General features: G+C 40.4%; 1 protein-coding gene across 4 annotated transcripts in view; it reads left to right on the forward strand.

Annotated features, from left to right (window-relative positions):
• The window catches only part of scaper (S-phase cyclin A-associated protein in the ER), a 58,194-nt gene that overhangs the window by 23,221 nt on the left and 11,743 nt on the right, over nucleotides 1–23,230 (forward strand). For all 4 annotated transcript variants that reach the window (XM_085282151.1, XM_085282153.1, XM_085282154.1 and 1 more), the window contains 6 exons: nucleotides 1,124–1,260; nucleotides 4,982–5,047; nucleotides 5,477–5,603; nucleotides 13,002–13,117; nucleotides 19,549–19,672; nucleotides 21,580–21,809. In XM_085282151.1, the coding sequence (XP_085138277.1) occupies nucleotides 1,124–1,260; nucleotides 4,982–5,047; nucleotides 5,477–5,603; nucleotides 13,002–13,117; nucleotides 19,549–19,672; nucleotides 21,580–21,809 (800 nt within the window). The remainder of the gene's footprint in view (nucleotides 1–1,123; nucleotides 1,261–4,981; nucleotides 5,048–5,476; nucleotides 5,604–13,001; nucleotides 13,118–19,548; nucleotides 19,673–21,579; nucleotides 21,810–23,230) is intronic.

Below are 23,230 nucleotides of genomic sequence, written 5' to 3' on the forward strand. Positions count from 1 at the left end.
TCTCTCTTTTCAATTTTATATGTATTTGAAGCAAATGTCCCATTCTTAGTCTCCCATGGTTGAAATCCTGTGAATCTTTAGTTATAAACGATGTTTTCCGCAGTAAGTAATCCTTTAGTTTTAGGCATTAGTTTTGTGGCACTTGTTTTGCTTTTGCACACTTGAGCCCAACTAATGACAACTGTTTCATACGACGCCTCTCGGTGAAGAGCCCTATTCAGGGAGCAGGTGCAGGAAAAACTTTGACCAAAGGCTGTGGCATCACACAAGATAACTTGCCTACATAACTGAAACCCTTTGTCTGGGGCCATTGTATCCTTTGGGGTGCTGGATGACAGTGTAATTTAGTAATTGGTTTCTTCCGCATGTGTCATGCTGTTCAAATTGGGTTATATTCTCTTGTCTATGAGTAGAAATATCATACTTGTCTGACAGGAAGCAACACCTCCTGGCCTGCAGCATGTCCGTGGGCAGGCAGGTGGCTTCAAAAGAGCATTCATTACTGAGAGTAATTACAGTATTCAGTGGTGTTACTGAGAGGTATGCAACAATGTGTCACATAACACATTCATAAGACTACAAGTTGCGTCTAATAATATGGAAAAGGATTAGGGTCACAGGAAAAAGTACAAAGTGGGCACGTCTTTTTGTTTTTTGTCAAATTCAGATTAAAGTCAAAATTTTTGAGGGAGGAAAAAAACGTTGGAACTCATCTTCACTACTCAAAGAGGAGAAACGAACACAGACACTACTTTTCCTGCGATATGTCAGTGTAGTCTTTCTTTTGGTCTTTGCCTTCCTTCAGTTTACTGCGTATAAAGTGAAGAGTGTTAAAATTGTACGTAAAAAGTAGCAAGCAAATGCTGTTTAATTGCTGTTTGTACAGGAACAGTATATTTGGTGCAAGCAGCAGTGTTGTGTTGTGGCTGACATGGTGCAACCTATATTTGTTTCCATAAAAGTACAATGTCTGCCTTCCAGGAAATGAGTGCTAAAGTTATGCACTTGCAGAAAATTACTTATTTTCCTTCCAGTGCGGCTCTCGGAGTTTGTTATAACCAATAACCTGAGAACAATTTGTTAGTAGCTTTTGATATTCTGTTTTTTTTCTTCCCTGTTCTAGGAGCATCTTTCCTTAAAAAAATACATTGTGGATATTTTGACGGACAGCTCTGTTTCTTCGGAAAGCGTGAAGGATGGAGAAGAGCGGCAGAAGGCACGAAAGAAGGCCAAAAAGCTCCGCGCCAGGATGAACTCCAGGTAATTCATCCATTTTCTCTCTGTTACTGTCAGTCTCGATTTTTCTCACCACCCTCTCGCAGGCAGGAGAGGACAAACCTCAGCCAGGACTTTTTTTTTTCCTTTCTTTTTCTTTTTATGAGTGACAACGATATGGAAAACAGATGTTACGTGCATCCAGGCTTTCTACAAGGTAACACTGATGATGTTAATTTATGACCACTTTCCGTGATTGGGGAGCAAAGCTGCAAATCGATCCGTGGCTCTCCAGCTTTCACCTGTAAAGAGCTTTCCTCCAAATTACTGCCATGGCATTGCCAAATCTGAAGCCTTCCTCAGTACCAGCGATGTATGTTCAAGTATGTATGAGCCATGCCTATTTTTCTTGTTCTGAATTATTGATTTTTAAATGAAGTATCAAAGAAAATCAATAGCAATCAACAAATAGGAGGTGACGCTGCTGTGTGTCAGAACCTGGACCTGAACTCAATCAATCCAGCTGGCTGTCAAAAAAGAGATTTGAGGGATGAGACATGCAGTGCGTACTGTGAGATGGTGAGATGGTACCGATGCTTATTATTGGGAAGACTTACCCTCAAAAGACAGCAATCGCACAATAAAAAGAATGAATGAATTATAAATCAGCATATTATATCTATCAAACTTAGTCACGGGCTGAAAAATCATATTAACAAATGTGTATGCAGACATTAAGAAAAAGTGATCTGCTGAACATGTTTTTGTTTTGTGTTTTTTCAACGACACTCTTGATCCAGCTAGCTACCGCTTTGGATGCCTCATCTTCCATGTTTGATCACTGAAAACTGATTCCCTAAACTGAATTTGATGACTCATCGTTACTGGCCAGGAACCATATCAAAACATTACTATTCTTTTCACTTTTAATATTCGCTTTTACAACCGAGCTTGAAGATGTAATTAAATGAAAAAACAGTGGTGACACACGCCAGAGGAAGAGCATAAAGACTTTATGTACACACAAAAATACCAATGTAATGACACGACTGTGGCTCCCGAAGTATAGCAGGTGTTGTAGTGTTGGTACTTTGAACCCCCTCCTCCTCCTGTCCTCAAGGGGTTAAGTGTCCTCGAGCAAACCCTGATGTCCGGTCAGTGCACGTGGACGCACGAGCATTTTACTCACTGCGCTGATAATGTTAATGGCATGACTAAACATTTGTTTCTCCTGCTCTCTAAGAATTCACCACCACTCATGAATTTTAAGGTTGGATAGCTTCGTTTTCGTCATTAATATTTTTATTTTTATTTTTTTGGTAAAGAGAAGGGGGGAGAGAGAGGAAAAAAGACTGGCTGTGATGGTCGAGTACATGTCGTCATTTGTTATCGCAGGGGTTTGTGCTGTTTTGTGAGTGTAGGCTGACCTAATGATCCTCTAAAATCTTATCACAATTAAGCTGAAAATTTGGCAATGAATGAGTTTTCACTGTTTTAATAATTTATAGTTCAGAAGGAAAAATGTATTCCAAAGAGGCAACTACAAGCTGAAACTGCCTTTCTACTGCAATGTTTTATTCTCAGCTCTGCTGTTTTTGGCTTTGTGAGACTCAGCGGTACTGAGAAAGTGACAACATGATCTGCCTCTGTTCACCATCACTCGCGCACCAGCTCTGCTGAGACTAGCACTCAAAGGCAGCAGGCCTTCAGAGGTCATAAATAACACAGAGCCCCTGTAAACATAAAGGTGAGCTGCTTCACCGCTGGGTGGAAATGAACCGTTTTATTGGAACACCGTATGGTGTCCGTAAAATGTGAGTGTGTCTCACAGGAGTTTAAACTAGGCCTGCATGGAGCCCTGTTGTGTCATAAAGTGGCACACACATACTTTAGCCCACTTATTTGGTGTAACTCCTCTATAATAAATTTTTTGGAAGGGAAAATAAGCTATTAAAATTTAATGTAAGTAGCCTGTCAGTGTCAGGATGAGTTCTGGACTTTCAAAGCAGAGTACACACTGATACTCAGATATGAGCTTTTTGCCTGTTTCTGGTTGCTTGTGGTTTGTTTTGTTGGCTACGTGGACCTAAGAGTGACGTGAATATGTAGACGCGCCTTATAGAGTATGGAGAACTGCATGAGGTGCTAAGCATGGCCTTAGCTTGTGTTACCACCCTGATTCCTTAGATAAAGGGAGAAAAAAGAGGTTCCCTTAAAGGAAAAACATATGTCCTTAATAATACACAGACAAGCTAAATGGACTAGATTGAATTATTGAACCATTGTCACTTTTATAAAGGTTTTACCACTTGTTATGACCTCAAAGTGGGTCTGTTTTGCAGTGTAGCCATGATTTGGATGTAAACGTGGAGAAAATTCTCTGTAAACAAAATGGAATAATTATAAGGAATCGAGATCTCGTGTATTATGAAGTGCTTATAGCCCTACACTGTAGAAATGGGCTTTCTCCGTTATTGCCGAACACTAAGATTTATTGCCCATTTTTTACATGACTATAATAAATTGTGTAGCAATTGCTCCCTGTTTAACCTGATTAGATATAAACCTGTCAGATTAATATTGTAATCTCATGAATGGCAAACAGAGTGGATATAGTTCAAGTCCTTATTAAACCATGTCTGTGCTACCTATTTATCCTGCTCACGTGGCACATAAAATCACTACATATTCAGAATGAACGCTGAATCAGGCCACTTAGGGATTTTTTTCCCCCCTTTGCTTATAACTGTTGAAAATCTGTTCTAATGATTATTTTGTAAGTAAGTATTTTTTCTTTTCTGTTAGTAAAACTGATTTTAAGGATTTTTATGATAAATTAATTTTAAATAACATAATCAGTTAAATGGACTAGCGCTTTTCACTATAGGGTACATTCACCCAGTCATTCACATTGGAATGCATTAGAGGCAATTTTGTGTTCACTATCTCACCTAAGGACACTGTATGTGAACTAGAGGAGCTGAGGATTAAACCAATGGCCTCAAATTAATAGATACAAAATTAGCATTGATATTGAATTTCTGACTGCTTAAATTTGTGCACTGGCTATCTGTGATTTTTAGTCATTTTGGTCAAACTGTGAGGGGAAAATGTCAGTGTCTTTTGGATGAACAATCTACTCTTCACAATCTCTCGTGTTCAAGGGCAGACTTTAGTTGGAGCAGGTATGGCCTGTTGGAGGAAATCCACTTGTCGTCTTCCGGGAGGAGTTTGATTCTATCAGTGTAGAGATGATTAACCGGAAGGTGCCCTGTCAACCTCTGATCAATAGTTACTTATCATGTCTGGGAGTGTGTGATTGACAGATAAATGGACCTCTCCATAACCCATTTTCACCCACAAACATGCACAAACACAAAGTTTGCCTTTTTCAGACTGGAGATGTTGACTAACGCCATGGAGATGACAGTTCTCTAATAGCCATGGTTGTATTGCTTCTAACCCCCATTAACTGTTTGACAGCGAGGGCAGCAAAGAACTCTGGTCTCCTTGTTAAAAATGGCAGGAGGGAATTAAGCCTTGGTGACATGAGTAGATGGCAGCAAAACACAGGTCCCTGCAGTGCTGCTGTCTGATTATTTTAAGCCAAGTTACATGGTGATTGGCTGACAGGCCAAATAAACAGACTGGGTTTGAAGTATTTTCTCTCTCTCTCCTCACACTTTGATCCTTCGTGTTCGTTACTGACGGGCCAAACACTTTTTTCCTGGGATTCAAGGACTGTTTCCTACTTCTCTCTCTTTAGAGCAAAGGAATATGAGACATCAATGGAGGCAAAGACTCAGGTCCCTGACTCCCCATACAAGGCCAAGTAAGTGTTTTCTTTTGTTTGGGGTTTTCCCTTTTTTTTTTAAAAAAAATGACATTTTTCTTCTGTATTAATATTTTTCCCCTGATGTTTGTAGTGCTACATCTAAAGCTTTCTTTAAAAAAAAAATCCATTGCTTATTTTTTTTCTTAATCACATCTTTAAATCTGTAAGTAAATAAATCAGAGTGCAGTTATATCTCAAGTGTCAAAAATATAAAAAAATGTAAATGTTCTATTGTTCCATTATTATTTGTTTTTGTAAAGTGTTCCTAAAATTGACTCGAAGAGTTCTTTAATCATCTTTTTGTTTTGTTTTTTGTAGACTAATCAGTTAATTGGTTAAACATTTTAGCTTTACCAGTGGTATTAAAAATCCTAAATTAAGGACAGATGTTTTAACAGATTTATAACTTTTGGCTGTTATGTTCAGGTTGCAGCGGTTGGTGAAAGACCTGTTGAAGCAGTTGCAGGGCCAAGATAGCGGGCAGTGGGCCAACAACAAGGTGTCTGGTCTGGACCGAACTCTGGGAGAGATCTCACGCATCTTGGAGAAGCAGGTAACTGTCTGTTATGTTTTTATGCACGTGAAGCCATCCTTTTCTTTAATATAAAGGTCTATCACAAAGGTTTTTGGGTTGCATAATATGCTAGACTGATCTATGGTTTTACACTGAGCAGTCTGCCGCAGTGCAGAGGTCATGCCAGCCGTCTTTTTAGTTATGAGCTATGTTTTCGCTTTCTGCATACCAACTTGCCTTTGGTTGTTGGCTAATGAAGACCAGATTAACAGTGTTTACACTGTGCACATGGTACCAATAGAGAGGCTTCCTAGCACGAGAGCAAGCATTGTCTTGTGTCTGTGTGGTTTGCACGACTCAGATGTCGCTGGTTTAGACTTTGCTAAATTGGATTTCCAGATGAAATGTCATTGATGCACAAGACTTTATTCAGCAAAGATCTTTTAATTTGACTATACAAAACAAGGAGGGGTTGGCTTTTATTATAAATACTCCTACCACAACTGTATAAATAAATGATTTAAAAATGTAATGGCAAACTTTCTTGAATACAGTTCAGGTGAAACAAGGCTCTATAAGCCTTGTTGCCTTTTTTTTTTACAGTTTTTTTTTTTTTTAAACAGTAAAAGTCGCATCAATTTGAGACTTTGAGGGTTGGAATTAAAACACCTGCCACCATGTTTATGATGAGGAGAATATACGGCCCACTTCCTGTAATGAGGCATAAATTTCCTGCCAAGTTGTGGTTTGAACCATCAAAACATCCCACTGAGCATGCCTCTGGGCGTGAGGATAGAGACATTATGGTGTCCCATCAGTAGTGACGGGGCCGGCTGGAGAGGCTATTACTGAATTTCCCCAGGGAGACGGAGAATAAAGTGGCAGAGGTGGGTGGCATGGTGTTTTGTAAGGAGAGAGGAGGGGACCGGTGTGATGTGACTAGCGCGCAAGCTGTTACTACACGAGGACTCCTCCTCTCAGCTCCACGTGGTCCCAGTGGGAGGTCACAGGTCAGTGGGCCAGAGGAGATGCACTGCATTCAACAGTGGTGTCACTTGCAATAAGCAAATCAAGTGAAAGTCCTTTTGCCTTGTCTTTTTCCTCAGTTTAAAAGCAAGTCTGTGAAGTATTTTGTCAAGCTCTCCTCTACCATCTTTTTGCAGTGGTATCCATTCAAAGTTGTGTCGAATCATGATTAACCAATGAGGCAGTCTGGGGAGTGCTTCTCTCCTTAATCCTTTGACAAAGTCAAATAAATAGAGTCTCCATCAGCATGGCTGTCTGGCCCCTGAGTCACTTCAAGTCGGAGCCGTTTTGATTATTTGACCTAACAAGCATCTCTCATGTCATTGACTCACCTACAGATTTGTTTTTCTCCCCCATATCTGATTCAGTCTCCACTTTCTCTCCTAATCCCTTCAACAACACCCGATGCTCCTCTCCTGCGCTGCTGCTTGGGTCCCAACCCCCCACCACCACCACCACTCACTCCTTCTTTTCTCTCTAGGCTACGTCTAGTCTCTGACCCCACTGTGTTTCTCCCCCTGTGGCCTCTAATGATTTTTCTTGTGTCAAACCTGATTTTTTTTTTTCGCCCCCTCCCTCCTTACTTAGGGTGATTAAGAGAAGCAATTCTCCCAATGTGCTCCCCCTTTCTTTCTAATGCACACTCGCCTTATTGTTAAGCACTTGTATTTATATATTGCTCAAAGTCTTTACCATTCCCTTCAGCTGAAGCTTGTCTAGAAAAGGGCAGGAGCATGGGTCTGAGAGCCAAATACTGCACCAAGATTGTTTCGTTTTCATTAGGTAGCACTCACAGCTTGATTTGAGTGAGTAGTGGGATTGGTGGGAGTTGTATCTGGGGACATGGGGGAAGGTGAAGGGCAGAGTGGAAGGATTACAGGGTTTCTCACTGGGGCCTCCAGCTGACTGACAGGTTAAAACCCAGATCAGCAGCGTCAGAAGTTTTTCCAAAAAACAAGAGGGAGAACACATTACTTAGTTCATTTAATAAATGTGAAATTATAAACATAGTGTTCTGGCACATTTTAAATGAAGTTGAATTTTAATTTCTGGTTTAAAATAAACAGTTTATTTTGAAGAGAGTTGCAAACTCAGATGTTGAGGTTCTCGGACAAGCACGTGCACAGCGGATCTGAACCTTTCTCGATATAGCTTGGTGTAGGTACATGTGAGAACACAACTATTGCAAACAGTGTGATCACAATCTTTAAACTGCATAGAATAGCATAAAGGCTCAGTGCCGCTAGTGAGTTTTCATTCTGTATCCTGCCTGCTGCACTCTGTGCTCAAACAGTTTCCTAATCTAAACCAATCGGAATATTGGCAGAAGTGATAATGCATCTGAAGTGGACTATCTCTTGATTTGTGCTACATGTAAGAAAGGACATGAATCACATTTATGTGCAAAAACAACTCTATTGCTATATTTCTTGCTTCTTGTGGTTTTTTTTGCCATTTACTGTCGAAAACAGGTTCTCCCAAAAGCATCAGTCCTTAAATATGTAGTGTGCCAATGAATGATCTGTGTAGACCTGGGGAAATCTAGGCTGACATGATTGTTTCATTTTTCTAAATTATCCCCCTTCAAAAATGAAGTCACTCATAAAGCAGACTTTTCAGATAAGTTTGATATATTTTATTTTAAATCCTTATATCAGACCTGGAGGTTTTTCTTTGGCTTAACCAAATGGGGAAGATAATTCTAAAAATTATTTGGATCATTGGCGGAAGATGAAAAGTGTCTCTTAGTTTTAGCTCCAGTGTTACAGAAATTTAACTATAGTCTGTCATTTCTGTCTTCCAAACAGCCCTGTTATTTCTCCACCATGAGACCAGTGGGTAGTGGAATAGCTTTAAACCTCTTACTGTATTAGATTTAGCTGAAGACAGTTTGTGGCTTCTGTGGTAGGTTTTGGTTTTTGTGGCCTTTTGATTGATCATGTGTTTTTTTTTTTTCTTGAAATAAACAAAGTTTGTGAATGAAGAGCAAATGTGGAAATGGATGATTCCACACAGCCTCCTAAATCATATGCCATTATGACTTGTATAAACACATGTTTATACTTAGAAATTTTGACTTTAAAGTGTTTACTCCTGCAGCCTTATTGTGGTTTACAGAAGACTTGGCATGCTGTATAATGATGACATATATGTAAGGAGATGATCATCTGGTGTACTTGGTTGTGAGGGAGGATGAACCCTTGACATAAATGAAGACCCAGATGAAAGTTTAAGTCTTGCCTTAATTTACTTTGCCAGTTCTTTTCCATCTGTTCGTGAGGTAGCACAGTTGTGCCTTCCTCTTTGATTTGATTGGATTGTCTGGTTTTAGGTGACTATGAAAAGCAATTTCTCCTGGTCACTGTTGCAAAAAATACCAGCTGCTTTGGTCCTCCCATCAGCCGGCGTAACAATAGTTACCCAGGGCGAAAATTAGATTAAGTCCTCCCGATGTGTTATTCAGGAGCTGCCTCTGACTTTCTGTCTTTGCCCAGTCTTTTTTTTTTTTTTTTAATTCTTAAGTTTTTTGTTTTACCAGGTTGCTACCGCTCAAAGACCAATTAGAACTTCAAGCACTGTTACTCGTCTTTAATCTATGATCATACTTTGGCTATGGTTAACCTGGTTTAATGCAAAGAATTAGAGCAAGGGATAACATTCAGCCTACAGTAAAACTTTATGTGCATGCAGTAATTGTTTTAGATATACTGACAATATTTTACACTGGATTTCACAGCCCATATTGCAACTATAAGATTGTCTTTGATATGTACAGATTGTGTGACCTCATAAGACATGTTTTAGGCCATAACTTAAGCAGGAATACTGAAGTACTTACCAACTGCCACACAATATCTTTTAGGATAAAGCGAAGATGTTTTATAGAGAAAGGTCAGCTTCATTGTGCCACCATACTGTTCTGCAAAAACATGCAAAAGAAAGTGCAATGACTAAGAAGAAGACATAATAATAATAATGGATTGCATTTATATAGCGCTTTTCGGGGCCCTCAAAGCGCTGTACAATTCCACTATTCATTCACTCTCACATTCACACACTGGTGGAGGCAAGCTACAGTTGTAGCCACAGCTGCCCTGGGGCAGACTGACAGAAGCGAGGCTGCCATATCGCGCCATTGGCCCCTCTGGCCATCACCAGTAGGTGGTAGGTGAAGTGTCTTGCCCAAGGACACAACGACCGAGACTGTCCGAGCCGGGGCTCGAACCGGAAACCTTCCGGTTACAAGACGAACTGCCAACTCTTTGAGCCACGATCGCCCTATCGTGGGTTTGTTTAATAGGGTTTGTTTGTTTGTTTTTAATAAAAACCAGCTGGCAATGCTATCACCTCACCTCACTGATATGTGGCTAAGAATATAGTCTCCAACAACTCGCTTGGTCATCAACCCAGTTCTTGCAACATTAGAGTGAATGCGTAAGATTTAGTTTCCCTGTTTGTTTTTGAGCTAAGGTGGCCACAATGAGTAGGGAGGGAACTGCTAACTGATAATCTTATCTACTCTGGGGAAATGTACTTATTTGCAGTCTTACCCAAAGTGTTGGAGTATCCTGTTGGGAGCCCTGGATGGAGGATCTTTATTGTAGCTGTCTCTTAGGAATGCAAGTTGTGAATCCTCTGATCTTAGAGAAACAGAACACTGTTTTCATTCAGTTAAGTGTGCATGCAAATTCAGCTTACTGTGTATATATGCTGTCATTGTAATTACCTTCATATAAACACGAATACTGTTGCTCCGCCTTGGGTTTGGAGAAAGGATATATCATCGCCAGATGCTTGTTCCATTTGCTTAGAAAGGCAACTGCATTACATGGCGGCAAGATCAGCAATTCTAGATCGCAGGCTGCTATCATACAAAACAAGGCTTTATTTAAACCATCACAGTCTGATTTTGTTTTCTGTAGACCTAAAGGTAGCAGTTCAGGTAGCTTCAGCTTAATCTCTTCACCTGTATTGTTCTAGATAAATCTGTCAGCAGGACAGGAAAGGAGCTACTGAGCAACAAAGTCTTTTCTGTGTTATTTTTTTAATTTTTTTGCAGGAGACAACCAGGACTGGGCAGGTCCAAGTTACCCACTCTAATACCATTTGAGAAGCTACTATGAATGAGCTGCCTTTTCTCATTTAGCCCAGAAGCTTTTAGGTTGGTGTGTTGATGAGGGGTTGAGCCAAGTTCGGTAATCGAGACCTAATTGATTAAACACGGAAACCTTTGGCAGTGTAAAGAAAGGAAGTCACAAGTAAGGTCTTTTAAAAATGTTCGCGTTGACTCTTGAGAGCGTCATGGAGACTTTTGCCATTATGTTTAATGTAAAGACTTTTTTTTTTTTTTTTTTGCGTGTTTAAATATTTTTTTTCCGTCTTAACACTGGAATTAAGAAGCCGTTACCTCAGCAGCCGGCACAGATGACAGATGAAGAGCTTATCTGTAATTTAGTAAAGCGTTTGTCTTTCAGTGTGTTCGGGCTTGTTGGCAACTTCCCATCTGTGGAACAAAAGCACTGTGAAGTGGCTGGATTTTAGTGCTGTCACAGCTTTGAGGAGACCGTAACCTCATTAGGTGGAGGAGTGACCTGTAGGCTCTCTGTAGTTGTGTGAAGAAGGCCCTCCGTCAGCAGCTCACCTCCACTTCCTCTGCTCTTCATCCAGCCAGGCACAAACATGCCTCATAGTCAGTACCCACTCCAGGATTTGTATTTGTTGATGTACGAGAAGCTGTAGCAACAGCATCCCACATACTGCCAATTAATCTATCGTCACAGGAGACGGGGCCTATCTATTTACATGATGTTAGAAATCTAATCCGCTATAATTATAGGTTTCCTTTGCAGAGTCATTTTATTTGTATTTTTATATTGTAAGTGGAGTAAGGAAAAAATAATTCAACAAGAGGAACCAATGGATATCATTTTAAGTAAGAAATATTTCTTAAATATTAATTTGTTCCTGCTGAAATTCTGTAGTTATTAGTTCATTTCCTCACTGATTACATGACAAGTGATGTGTGACAAGCAGATGTATCTAATAATAATGCCGATTAAGGGTTAGGATTCAAAAAGGAAGTTTGGTTTGAACAGAGGAACAAAGTAAAACTTTCTCTATTTTTTTCTATTTAATGTTAGTAAGATTCATGCAAAGGTTATTTCTGCCAATCTTTTTACTAAGTTGGAAATACCCAAAGATATTAAAATTTAAAATATCTAACCTTATTTTTTTTTTATTGTTTTAAATAAGTTTTACATACCAATCGAATTCCTATTTGTCTAAAGCCAAAGTGCAGCCCCTGATAATAATTTATGTAGTGCTAGAGTAAAAAAAATATACCACTGTGCATCTCATTTACCCACGGTTCATGTCATTTTGTGATATAGGAACTCAAAATGATGCTAACTTAGCATTATACTTGTGTTCCAGTTTTTCTTCTGTTTCAGCCATCAGTGCTGACTACATTTTCCTAAGGCGGCTCACTGAGAGTTTAAAAAACTACAAACCCATCCAAAGTTACTGAATTCCATGAGGAAACTCCAATATCCCCTAAACAAAGATGGCAAAAACACTGACTAAAAGACTTTAATTTGTGCTTTTTCCAGGTTGACTATCATCATATGCCGCATCCCTATATTGGCACTCAGTGATCAAAACTTTGAAAACTCCTAGTCTCAAGGTTTTGCTGTCTACAACAAACTTGGATGGAAATTTAATCTATAAATCTTAACCAATTAATTTTGTTGACGTTTTTATAGCTTTCTGAAATGCATTGCCATATTATTGGTGTGAGAGCCTTCAACTCTCGGTTTGGAAATAATGTATTCTATAATCATGCCAGCTGGTGGCATCAGCCACTGCCCTCTCATTTGTATTTGTAAACTATAATATAGCAGTCGTAAATAAAAGCATGAAAAGAACTGACCAGAGCCACTTTGATATTCAGCCATTTATTAAAGTTCACCTAAAATGGAATGTTTCAAACCCAAAGAAGATGAATAATAGTGATGATCCAGTAGAGCTATAGTGTCTTGCTATTAGAACAGTTCAAATTCTCTGGGTTGTTCTGTTCTTAGATCGCCTGCGTGGCATTTTCTCACTTTTACTTAGCCTGTTGTGATCCATTGAGACCACCCTGATGCTAACTGGAGCCTGCAGAGCATTTTGCCTTTCACTGAAAGTTCACTGTTGTGGGGCGGAGTCAGGTTGTGCACTTTTGAGATTAAACAGGAATACTTTAGGGATCACTTTGTTTCACATTTCAATCCTTTACCCCTGTAGGAGAAAGAAAGGCTCCGTCTCCAGCAAGAGCTATGTAATCCCCTGTCAGGCCGGCTGCTTGCTGTCCCCTGACTACACCTTTGTTTCTTTCTTACCCTCGCTCTTTCTCTGTCCTCTCCTCAACAGAATAATGCAGACCAAGTGGCCTTCCAAGTAGGCGGTGGCCTGTCTGCTCTGGAACAAATTTTACAGGTCATCACTGCTGCTTCCACACCCACCGCAGTTCCCCGCATTCCTCTCAAGTGAGTATCATCACAAAATTAAGAATTTTTGTATTCATGTGAACCAAAACATATAAATGTGTTTTTTGTTTTAATTGTTTGCTTTATTTATTTATTGCTTCTGGCTTGACCAGAGTTGGAGTTTGAATTTTAAAGATACTGATTAGACTACAAAATACATAAATCAATAACCATGGAGGACAACAAAAACACAAAACATAGAATCGGGTTAGGTTATTTATCTGTGGCAGTACACACCTTAAACACTCATTTTTAAAAAGACAAAGTTCTCTTAGTGCAGCTTTGTGTTGCAATAAATAAAAGCCAAAGCGTTGAATATACAGTGGTATTAACATTATCACATGTTGCTTTTTTGTTTGTTTGTTTGTTTTTGTATTTTTTCTAACTAAAAGATAAGAAAGGAAGGAAGGATGGGGATGCTTCTGAATGATCCATATTGTTTGTCTGTCTGTTCTCTGCTGAATTCACAGAGACTCTTAGCTTTTACAGTCCTTCTCTGCAATGACTCCTCTATGACTTTATCCTTTCAATGACAGTTGCTGCTCTGTTTGCTCCATGTGAACGTTTTTGCAATCGCATAAAGCAAGGGAGCTAATGTCAGCTAACCTACTTTATCAGCGTTTACAGTTGCTTCATCTCAATAAATACTCTCAAAATGTATTAATGAATAACAGCGCTGCCCTTCAACAAATGGGAAGCATTTCCATTTCTGTAATCAATTTGTGTTCTTTCTTTTCTCTCGAAACACAAAAAGCACATGTGTCCCATCTGTCATTTAGAGTACGAAATATTTTTGAGTTGTGGGTCTGGCGCTTGCATGGCCTGCCAGTAGATAACTTCAGAGAGCCTGCCATAGTCACAAGTGGGACTCTGTAATGGACTTGAATGGCCTTGCTTCCCCCATTCATTAGCATTTACTGGTCTCTGAGTCTCTGCTAATGGACAAATGCTTCTTATATTTATAATGCTTTTAAAGGGCATCACATGTATATTGTTTCTTCTGTTTTTTTTGTGTTCTCTCTTTCTCAATCATTGCAGTCTTTAAGAATTTCAAGCAGACTTCTGAATTCGAAGCAGTATTTTGTTGAAATGAGACTATCTTTGCAGCACAAAACGTGCTCACAATAATCTCCTTGGCATTGTACATCTCTTTAACATGCTTGAATGAAAAGGTAGATTATTAGGGCCATGTGTTTCTATTGTTGGGTAACAATACAAGCAAAGTCTTGAGTGAGGAAGAAATTATTTTTGCTATTGAAAAGGTCTAAAATGAATGGTTCTTTTCAATAGCTACAAAGGATTTTGTGATTATCTGAAGAAAAGCATGTGTATGATAGTTTATTTACAACATATACAACAGTTTAATAAATGAATGCACTTATTACAGTAGCTTTGTACCCCAGAGGGTTGTAAGCAGAGATTTCTTTATGGTTTTTGTAAAATGTAAAACGCAGCAGAGGTCACGCTCTGTTCTTGTGTCAGTCAGGTCAGTGCAGTCGGCGGCTCATGACGAGATGCAACATAAGGACACAGCCCGGCCGTCTGCTTATCACTATCTGTCATCTGGATTGCTGTGTGGCCTAATGGGCTGCTATACAGACGCTAACCCCGGAGTGAGCTACATTATCTGTTTACAGTGATGCTGCCATATTGATCACCTCCTCCCACCAGATAAGCAGAGTGATTTACAAAAAAAGGCAGCTGCCGAGATGCTCCTGCCATATCTCTCCCAAGGGAAGCTGATTCCATCTTGTTACCATTACATTAATGAGCTAATTCCTCGACGAGGCTCCACTAATGTTCTGGTGTAACCCTGTGGTCGCTGGAGTGACTAGATCAGGGTTTATGCAGTCGCTGTCGTTAACGTCAGATGAAGAGATTTCTTACAAGAGGCACAATAACATCCCAAACTTTGGCATGAGCTTTGTTGAATTTACATCAGTTTAGATTTTTAACTTTTGATTTTCATTGTTTTCATTATTTTTCCAGTAATTCATATTTGTCCCCATTTTAAGTCATTGTTATTAGAGACATTGTTTAATGTTAAGTGACACAGCTGAGGGTTGTATCCTCACAGTTTATTGTTGTATCAATACAGTCTTAGATTATAGTGAAAAATCCATTACAAGTCTACATGTATTATCAAATTAACTGTACAAAACCAAATATTATTAACTTTGATGTCTACAGGAATCACTAGACCTTATTTATGGTTGGGTTTCCTTTTTGATATTTGTGGTTAAGACTGCATACATAACTACATCATCTTATAGATGAACATTGAATCTTACCCCTCATCATGTGTGCCAGCTGCACAGAATCTAGCTGTTTTGTCCTACTCAGTTGAAAGTGTTTCTTTAGTGTGGGAGAAATAAATGAAGGGGTTGATCCTCGTTTCTGTAGCCGGTGTCCTTTTACTGTCCTTCCATAATGACAGCTGCAGATTATGAGTTTAGCTTAAATCCAGTGCATTTTTTTGTACACTGATGGAAACTTATACTGAGTTGGTATTTAGATTGCAGATGCCTTGTCCTTGTGACTGGAATAGGGGTCACAGTGGGGAAGGGAACAAAATGCACAAATGTTCACAGTCTCAGTGCAAAGTGTTATCTTCCTGTACACAAACTGAACAATGAGAGGAACAGAGGCGCTGATCTGTGCCATTAGGTAGCAAAGATGAAATTCAAACATTTATTTTCTGAGGGTCTGGTCATATTCTGTGTCGATAGTTTCCAGTAATTTAAAGAAAGACGGCGCTGTGATTGTAACAGGTGAGCTCCAGAGAGAAGTTTACAGTCCCTGGACATGCGTGTTAACCCAATTTGTCTTTCCACTTCTGTCTCACATGACCTGTTGTATCCTGTGAAATCAGACCTGCTACCTGTGGTTTTATTTCAGGATGTTTTCCGCCATTTGGGAGTGTGTGCGTGTGTAGGTGTGTGTGCCTTCACTTGTGTGCATGGTGCGGCGTGACGGCTCATCAGATTTCTCCTCCTTCATAGCAGGCCAGTGTGGCACGACAGCCAGGGTAGATGTCTTGGAAGCACTCAGGGTATCGGAGAGATCAACAGCAGAATCAAATTAAATGTCATTTAGATAGCTCTGAATGAAGGGATTGTTTGACAGCACAAGGAAATGGGTCTGCTCCTCACCTTTTATTTTGGCTTAGGATTCTTTTTCTTCCCCTGTTTAAGAGGCAAGGGCTCAACCTGATCTGGAAGTTAGTCAGATTTCTACAGCGCTGCCCCCGTCAGGCTTGACTGCACACATAGGAAACTCACAGAAAGGGCGAGGAATGTGAGACTGAGGTTGAGGAGCACAGATCTCATTGCTGATAACTCAAGGCAGTGACAAAAAGCATAAAGACCCTTTTTATATGCTTGTTGTCCTGTTGTCAGCTGAACAGACAGTTGGCCATTTACCTTGATAAATGGACTTGGGTGAAAGATAGCTGCAATCCATAGCCGTATATCTAAGCGCTAGGGAACCTGTGTTTATGGTTGTTACTTCTGATTTATTCCAGAGAGTTTATTAGCCACACTCTGGGTTTTTTTGCAGACAAATCCTCTGCTTCTGGAATAGTTTTGTGCTGTTATATTATTGAATTATTTGTTTGCCTATCCTTGTTGATTATGATCACTAAAAACCAGCTGGCTCCTGTGGTTTTAAGTGGTTTATGGGGGTGCGAGACAAGATCAAGTGCACTACTTTCATGTCTGTATGAATATGCCTACCTTTCATGTAAAATAATATTCCTTGCTTGTGTGGGATTAAATTTAGTGTAGGGAACGTACATTGTTCTTTTATTTACACATTATGGTCTGTCTTAAACTCCGCTCCCAAGTCCACCAGTGATGATCCATGTTGATACTTAAAAGCTTAAATCCTGGGATAGCCAGCAGTTTTGGAAACCTGGTAAACACAATATTTCCAATGTAATGAGAATCCCATAGTGGTGTAGGGTGAGGAATGTGGAGAGTTTAAATAGACTGGTGCACATCAGTCCCCACAAAGTTTTGGTGTAACACGAGAAAGGGTGGTGTGGCACTTTACCAAATTGTTCCTCAAAATCTTTGACTGGAGCTGTCAATGAGGGCTGTTTAGAGGGGTGAGATTCCCAGAGGGGCTGGACTATCAGGTGTCGTGCTCATCAAGCTCAATTAGGTGGGAGGAAACCAAAGACAGATCACCGCGGTGGTTCATTGTACACTCTGGTGTAAGGGCATATAGCTCAAACACGCCTTTGACAGCTTACTCATTTGTTAAGAGATGGCCATAGACAGCCCTGATTAGCTGTGTTACAAAGCAACTGAATGCTCATTACATGAGAAGTTAATTGAGTTGAAGGCCTCTCTTACTACTTTCCAAGCAATTTAATAAGAATACCCTGATCAGTCTTGCCTTGAATTCATTTTTAAAAGTAGTTTTAACTGTTCTACTACTGTTGGACTATTTTTTTTGTTCTAATAATACACTTTGTAGTATCATTTAGTAAAGTAAATATCCAGTGTGTCCTTATAGTCTCCTTTAAGAGGGTGGAGTGTAGGGTGGTGGTGGCTGAGGAGCTGTTGGAGCAGCCGGAGTGTATCCCAGCTGACGCTTCCTGGACTGGTCACCAGTTAGTCACAGGGATGGGACGCTAAACCGTGGAAACAGCAGTTTTCACAAGGAAAAGTGTTTTGCAGCAGCCAATGTGAATACAGGGGTATACTTAAACTTTGTCACCATGGGAACACTTTAAAAAATGAAGTCACGGATAGACTGCATTTAAAAAGTCTCAGCTGTGGACAGACCGACCAAAATGTGAAACAAAATGAAGTCGGTGCCGTAGCACTAGATTGGACAATAAAAAGGGGATTTGACAGTGCAATAAATAAATTTCTAATGACTTATTTGTCCTAAAAACAGTTATATCCATCAAAATTCCACACAAGCATTTGGCAGATTGCAAACCCTCAAAATCTCAGTGTAACCTGAATGCTAACATGACAGTAATCAAGTCAAACCCTTCCTTGCCATTTAATCTGATCGATAATTTGATAACCCTACTATTGTGCACTACTTCACTCAGATGTCACATAATCTCGAATGACACGCCGGTGACCGAAAGTAATTCGTGTCCCTTTGAAGATTGTACACGGCAGCTACCAGTGTTTTCATGGGTGAAAAGTTTTTGAGTTGTCGGTTTGGTGTTTGTGTCGAAGCGAATTTTTGTGCAACGTTGACTCGAGAATCGAGCAGTGAGAATCTGATGCTGCATGACTGCACACAAAGCAAAGTTTGGTTGAGTTCTCATGTTACCTCACCTTGTTGTTCTACAAACGCTCCCCGTATCAGTGCACTTAACCATTAGTTAACTTTTTCCAGTTCATAAAGACATGAACTCCTCAAATATCTGTCAATGTATTTGCCGCACATTTAATGATACAGTTTGTAGTTTTTTGACGTGATTGTTTAGCGCTCTCTCATTGTTTTCAGGTGTATGGACGTAATCCTTGATGTCAAACTTGGTTGCTATCCTCGAAACATAATGTTTCTCATATTGTTACACCGTTCGATGTCTTAGAGCTTTAAACTGTTCTGTCAGTAATGTTAAAAAAAAAAAGTGGGCAGCGTTATTGACAGACGTTAGTGAACCTCCACCTAATCCATTTTTCTTCACAGTCCCAGTGTGGTTTGACCGAAAACGCGCAGCAGATGTGAAGGTTCGGTAGATATCAAAATGTTTACCACTTGAAATAAACATGGCCTACTTTAGGCACTGGAGAGGCGGATTCCTTTCTTCCAGCGAGCAGATAGGACACGCTATTTCTCCAATGGCTAAAATATACAGTTGTCAGAAAATATTAACTGATGAAACGGGGCAAGGGGGGGAGTAGCAGTCACAGCAGAATGATTGGTCAGTTATCTGAAGCATTAATCTTCTCTGGGGCTTGTTGTAGAGTAGACATAATACAGAGGCACGCTGACGGGCTCAGCGCTGACTGCTGCCTGGGGCTGCCTGGCGGCTGTGCTGTGAGGAGCTGCTAAGAGAAATAGTTTTATCTCTCCAGCGGAAATGCTGCACCATCTCTGCCAAGATGAGACCGAGATTGAACTCAGCACCTCTGAAGGTGGCTCTCGTGAAGGGAGTGTCCGCATAAGTAGCTGATATGAGTGTTTTATATCTCAAATCGGTTTCCTTACTCTTGCTGTCAGTGAGATATGCTTTTGACTCGTGAAGACAAACTGCACCCTTAAGGAACCACAAATATAGAAGAGTGTGTTTGGTTTTCTAATGCCTGCAGATAGTCTTGTCAGTGCCCCGGTCACGTTTACATCCCAGTAGTTCATGTTCTTTAACAAATTGGAAGGGGTAAAGCGTTGTGCCCTGAGGTTTGTCTTATGTCAAGCTTTTGATCAATAACAGTTTTGTCATCTTTTTCTGTTAGATCCCTCTGTTCTGCTGTAAATATCTACAACCTGGCATGCTCCTGCTGCGCGCTCAACTGCTCCTATGTGCTGTTTAGCAACAAGATAGTCCTCCTTGTGGACCTGCTGCTGCATCAGCTAACAGTAAGTGTGTGCATCCCAATGCAGAAGATGAGAGATGCAATGTAATACAGTGTTTTGTGTGATTAGTTTCTGCCAACAACATTATTTACATTCCTATTAAGTACAGGAAATATAGAGGCAAACATGCTCAAAGGGTGCTTCCAGGTGTGATCAAACAAACACAGCCTCTCTCCTAGCCACACATAAATGTTGCACATGTTAAGAATTCCATGTTTTCTTTACATTTATCTGCTCATATACACTGGCTTGACCATAAAGGAAGCAGCGTTTTTACTGCTGTCTGCTACAACCGCAGTGTTAATGAAAGACAGAGTATGACAAAGAGCTAGCGAGTAACAAACCGTTGCCCGACTTCTCCACAGATGCCTCTCAACTGAGGGAATGTGAGAGCATAGTCACTCGGGGAGGCACGCGGGCATGGGAGGCTGCATTGCGGCGGCATGTCAGCCCCATATCCCTCAGCACTCTGAGAGAAGGACTGTAAACATCAGTCCGCTCCACACATCCAACGGTGGCGGCTCACTGGAGCCGCCTACACTCGCAACCCAGACAGGACAAGGCACAGACACAGGGCTGTGGTGCACGCATGAACTCTACTGGGGCTTCCTTCCCCAGTCGAGTTCCAATCCAAGCAGTCATATTTCCTTAGGGCACAGAGGGAGAGGTTCGCCTGTATGCTTCAGTTTATATAAAACATATCCCCACAGCTGCTCTGCTGACTGACATATCCAACAGCACCGCAGAGGATGAACTAACTTTTCTCCTCACGTTGACTGCAGATTAAGAGTTGAGCTCAACATTCACTCGAACTCCGATTCGATTCATAAGTTGTGATTTTATTTGTTTGATTTTTTTAAGTTTACAACTTATATATATAACTTTGAGTTTTGCCTACGCCTGCACATATTCATGTGCGCGTCCATGTTTTGGAATTTGTGTGAGAGTAAAGCAGTGGGGGTTGCACTGCCATATGAACATGCCCCCTTTTAATTAGATTTGTGGAGAATGTCGGTGGATTTACCTACGCTGTCAGCATTCACCCTAACCATTAGACCAAATGGGAAGGTTCGACCTTTGCGGGGTTTCACATTAAACAGTAGCACTATATTTTAGCGGTGGGCTGCTGTTTTCGTGAAGTTTGCCTGGAAATAAAAATGAGACGAATACTTGTGTTGCTGTGCTGTTTGATTTCTTTCTGCAGCCTTTTTATTTGGGACTATATCTTGTCGTGTGGCTGGTTTATTGTATATCTTTTTCATGTTTCAGGTTTGCATACCTCAAGAAATGCTTTGAAAAGCTTTTTGCATTTCTTTGGAGAAGGGGATATGACTTTAACTACATTCTGATATTTTAAAATGTAATATTGTCAATATAAGACAATTGTAAATGGCTGTTAATTTTTTTTAAGACTGTTCTGGTTGTAACATGGCTTAGGTATAAGAGGCTGTAGCCATATGGTTATGGTTACAGCCTCGGCACCTCCATGCATTTTTATCTGAAGTGTTAAATCGTTATTGTGATATCGTAATGGTGTTAATTGTAGCTGTTAGTAAAAACTAATTTTTCATCCACTGATAAAAGGTCTATTATTCTTGCATGAATTAAATGTAATTAACAGTATAACAATACAATTTGTTAGAAATGATTTTATTTAATGCTGCTGCTTTTCTGTTTCCAACAGGGAAAATCTGCAAGAATTTAACATTAACATCTTTGCTAATTAAACTGTATTTAAAATTTATGCTGAAAACTAAGTTTTCAAGCTTCTAATATTATATTTCTACTGTAGTCTCTCAACATTAGGGTTCATAAAAAAAAATCTAGTGTAGATAAAATAAGTTTATAATTGCTTGTTGTGCTTTCTTATTTCAACATTTCCCCCCACGCCCCCTCTTTTATTCTAACAGCTCTACGTCCCTGATGAGGACAAGTCCATTTTTGGGCGCAGTGTAAACAAACAAGTCTTTGAGGGTTTGACGACAGGCCTTCTTCAGACTATTTCTACCATCCTAGGGTCCCTGTGGCCTCATATCTCTGACTCTGGGCAAGGTGAAAACACGTGCATTTCCTCCCAAGATGCCAAGGTCAAGAGCTCTGCCGCAGAGTCCTTCAACACTCGCACACAAGATCTAATCAGGTATTTTCCCTCCGTTGCTCTATACTACTCTCATGCTGCTTCTCCTCCTCCTGCATGGCTCCCTTTTTTCTCTCCTGCACATCACTTCTGGACTCCTCTTCACTGGGTTTAGAGTTGGTCAACAACATGCCTTATGTAAAGAATATCCTGACAGAATGACAGTTTGCTTGGAAGCGGTCCAAGCAGCGTCTTGTTAGAATGGGAGTAGTGTGAGAATGAGGTATAATCTGGCTTCCTTCCAGCTTGTGCTACATTTTAAGTAAAATCTGCTTCTCAGGGGGGGAGAGTCACAAAGTGGCATGATACGCTCACTTCCAAAGCTTTGAAAGTTACCCTTGAACCTGGTTTTCAAGCTATGTGGGTCTGTGCTATAGCAGTCGAGGCTGTGATGGAGAAATGTGGACTGTGAGGAAAGGCAGGCCCGGCCTCATGACACCTTGTGGACTAGTGCAGTCTTTCCAGTATCCCTCCCACAAACCATGATTCATCTGGACAGAGCAGCTGCACAGACCCACCAATCTCATCCACTGACCCAGTTATAACCCTAGAGGCAAGAGAGGGCCTGAGAAAAATGGTGTCTTCAGGCTGATAGTCTTGAGTACAAATGCAAGATTTACCTCAACTGTCTTAAAATGTGTATGCGAGAAAGAATATAAGATGAAAACATTGTAAGTGTTTGCAAAAGTCTCCCTTTTTAAAACAATCTATTGTATATAGCACTTTAAAGACTCTCCTCACATCGTTTCTGCCCATTGTTGGTTTCTCAGTTTGTTTTGGGCTGCTTTTAGTCCACTGTATGTGTTGTGTTTCCAGTGCATGATCAAATAGTGCAACACGAAGTGGCAAGGGCGACCACCAAACAGGTTTTTAAACAGAGAGCAGGCACAGGACAAAAGTGTGATGAAAGATCCTTTCAGCCCAAGTAAAGACGTGGAAGAGGATCAAGTCAAAACAATGGCACTTGGTTCAAGTGTCCATTTCAGTTCATAATCACCTGTTTGGAGAGGAGATCAGTGAGTGACAGTTCTAACAGAAACGCTATACAAAAGAAGTGAACGTTGAAAATGGTGATAAGACGAGGGAAAACTGACTTCACAGCAGCAACTTGAAAGTCTGGACTGGCAGCTGCAGTTCCCTCTAGATTTCCGTAAGCTCTTTGTACCCAAAGGTTAACGCATGCGGGAGCTTTGAGAAGACTAGCCTCGGGTCAGGAGACTGTTAAGGGCCCAGAGCTGGGCTGGCACAGGGGCCACAACAGCCCTTTAATGATACTATTAGCAGTGATTTGTGGCTGAAAGAGTACAGGGAACATGATCATGAGACCTGTCATTGGCAAAGACAAATTGAAGATATCACAGTAATAGCAGGGGGTGGATGGCTTAGGTGAGGTATTGGCTTTCAGCTGTACCACTGTGAAGGTA

Source organism: Mchenga conophoros, linkage group LG7, assembly GCF_057382185.1.
Source record: "Mchenga conophoros isolate Kocher_MC1m ecotype Shallow Benthic linkage group LG7, M_conophoros_male_GT1.1, whole genome shotgun sequence".
Lineage (NCBI taxonomy): Eukaryota > Metazoa > Chordata > Actinopteri > Cichliformes > Cichlidae > Mchenga > Mchenga conophoros.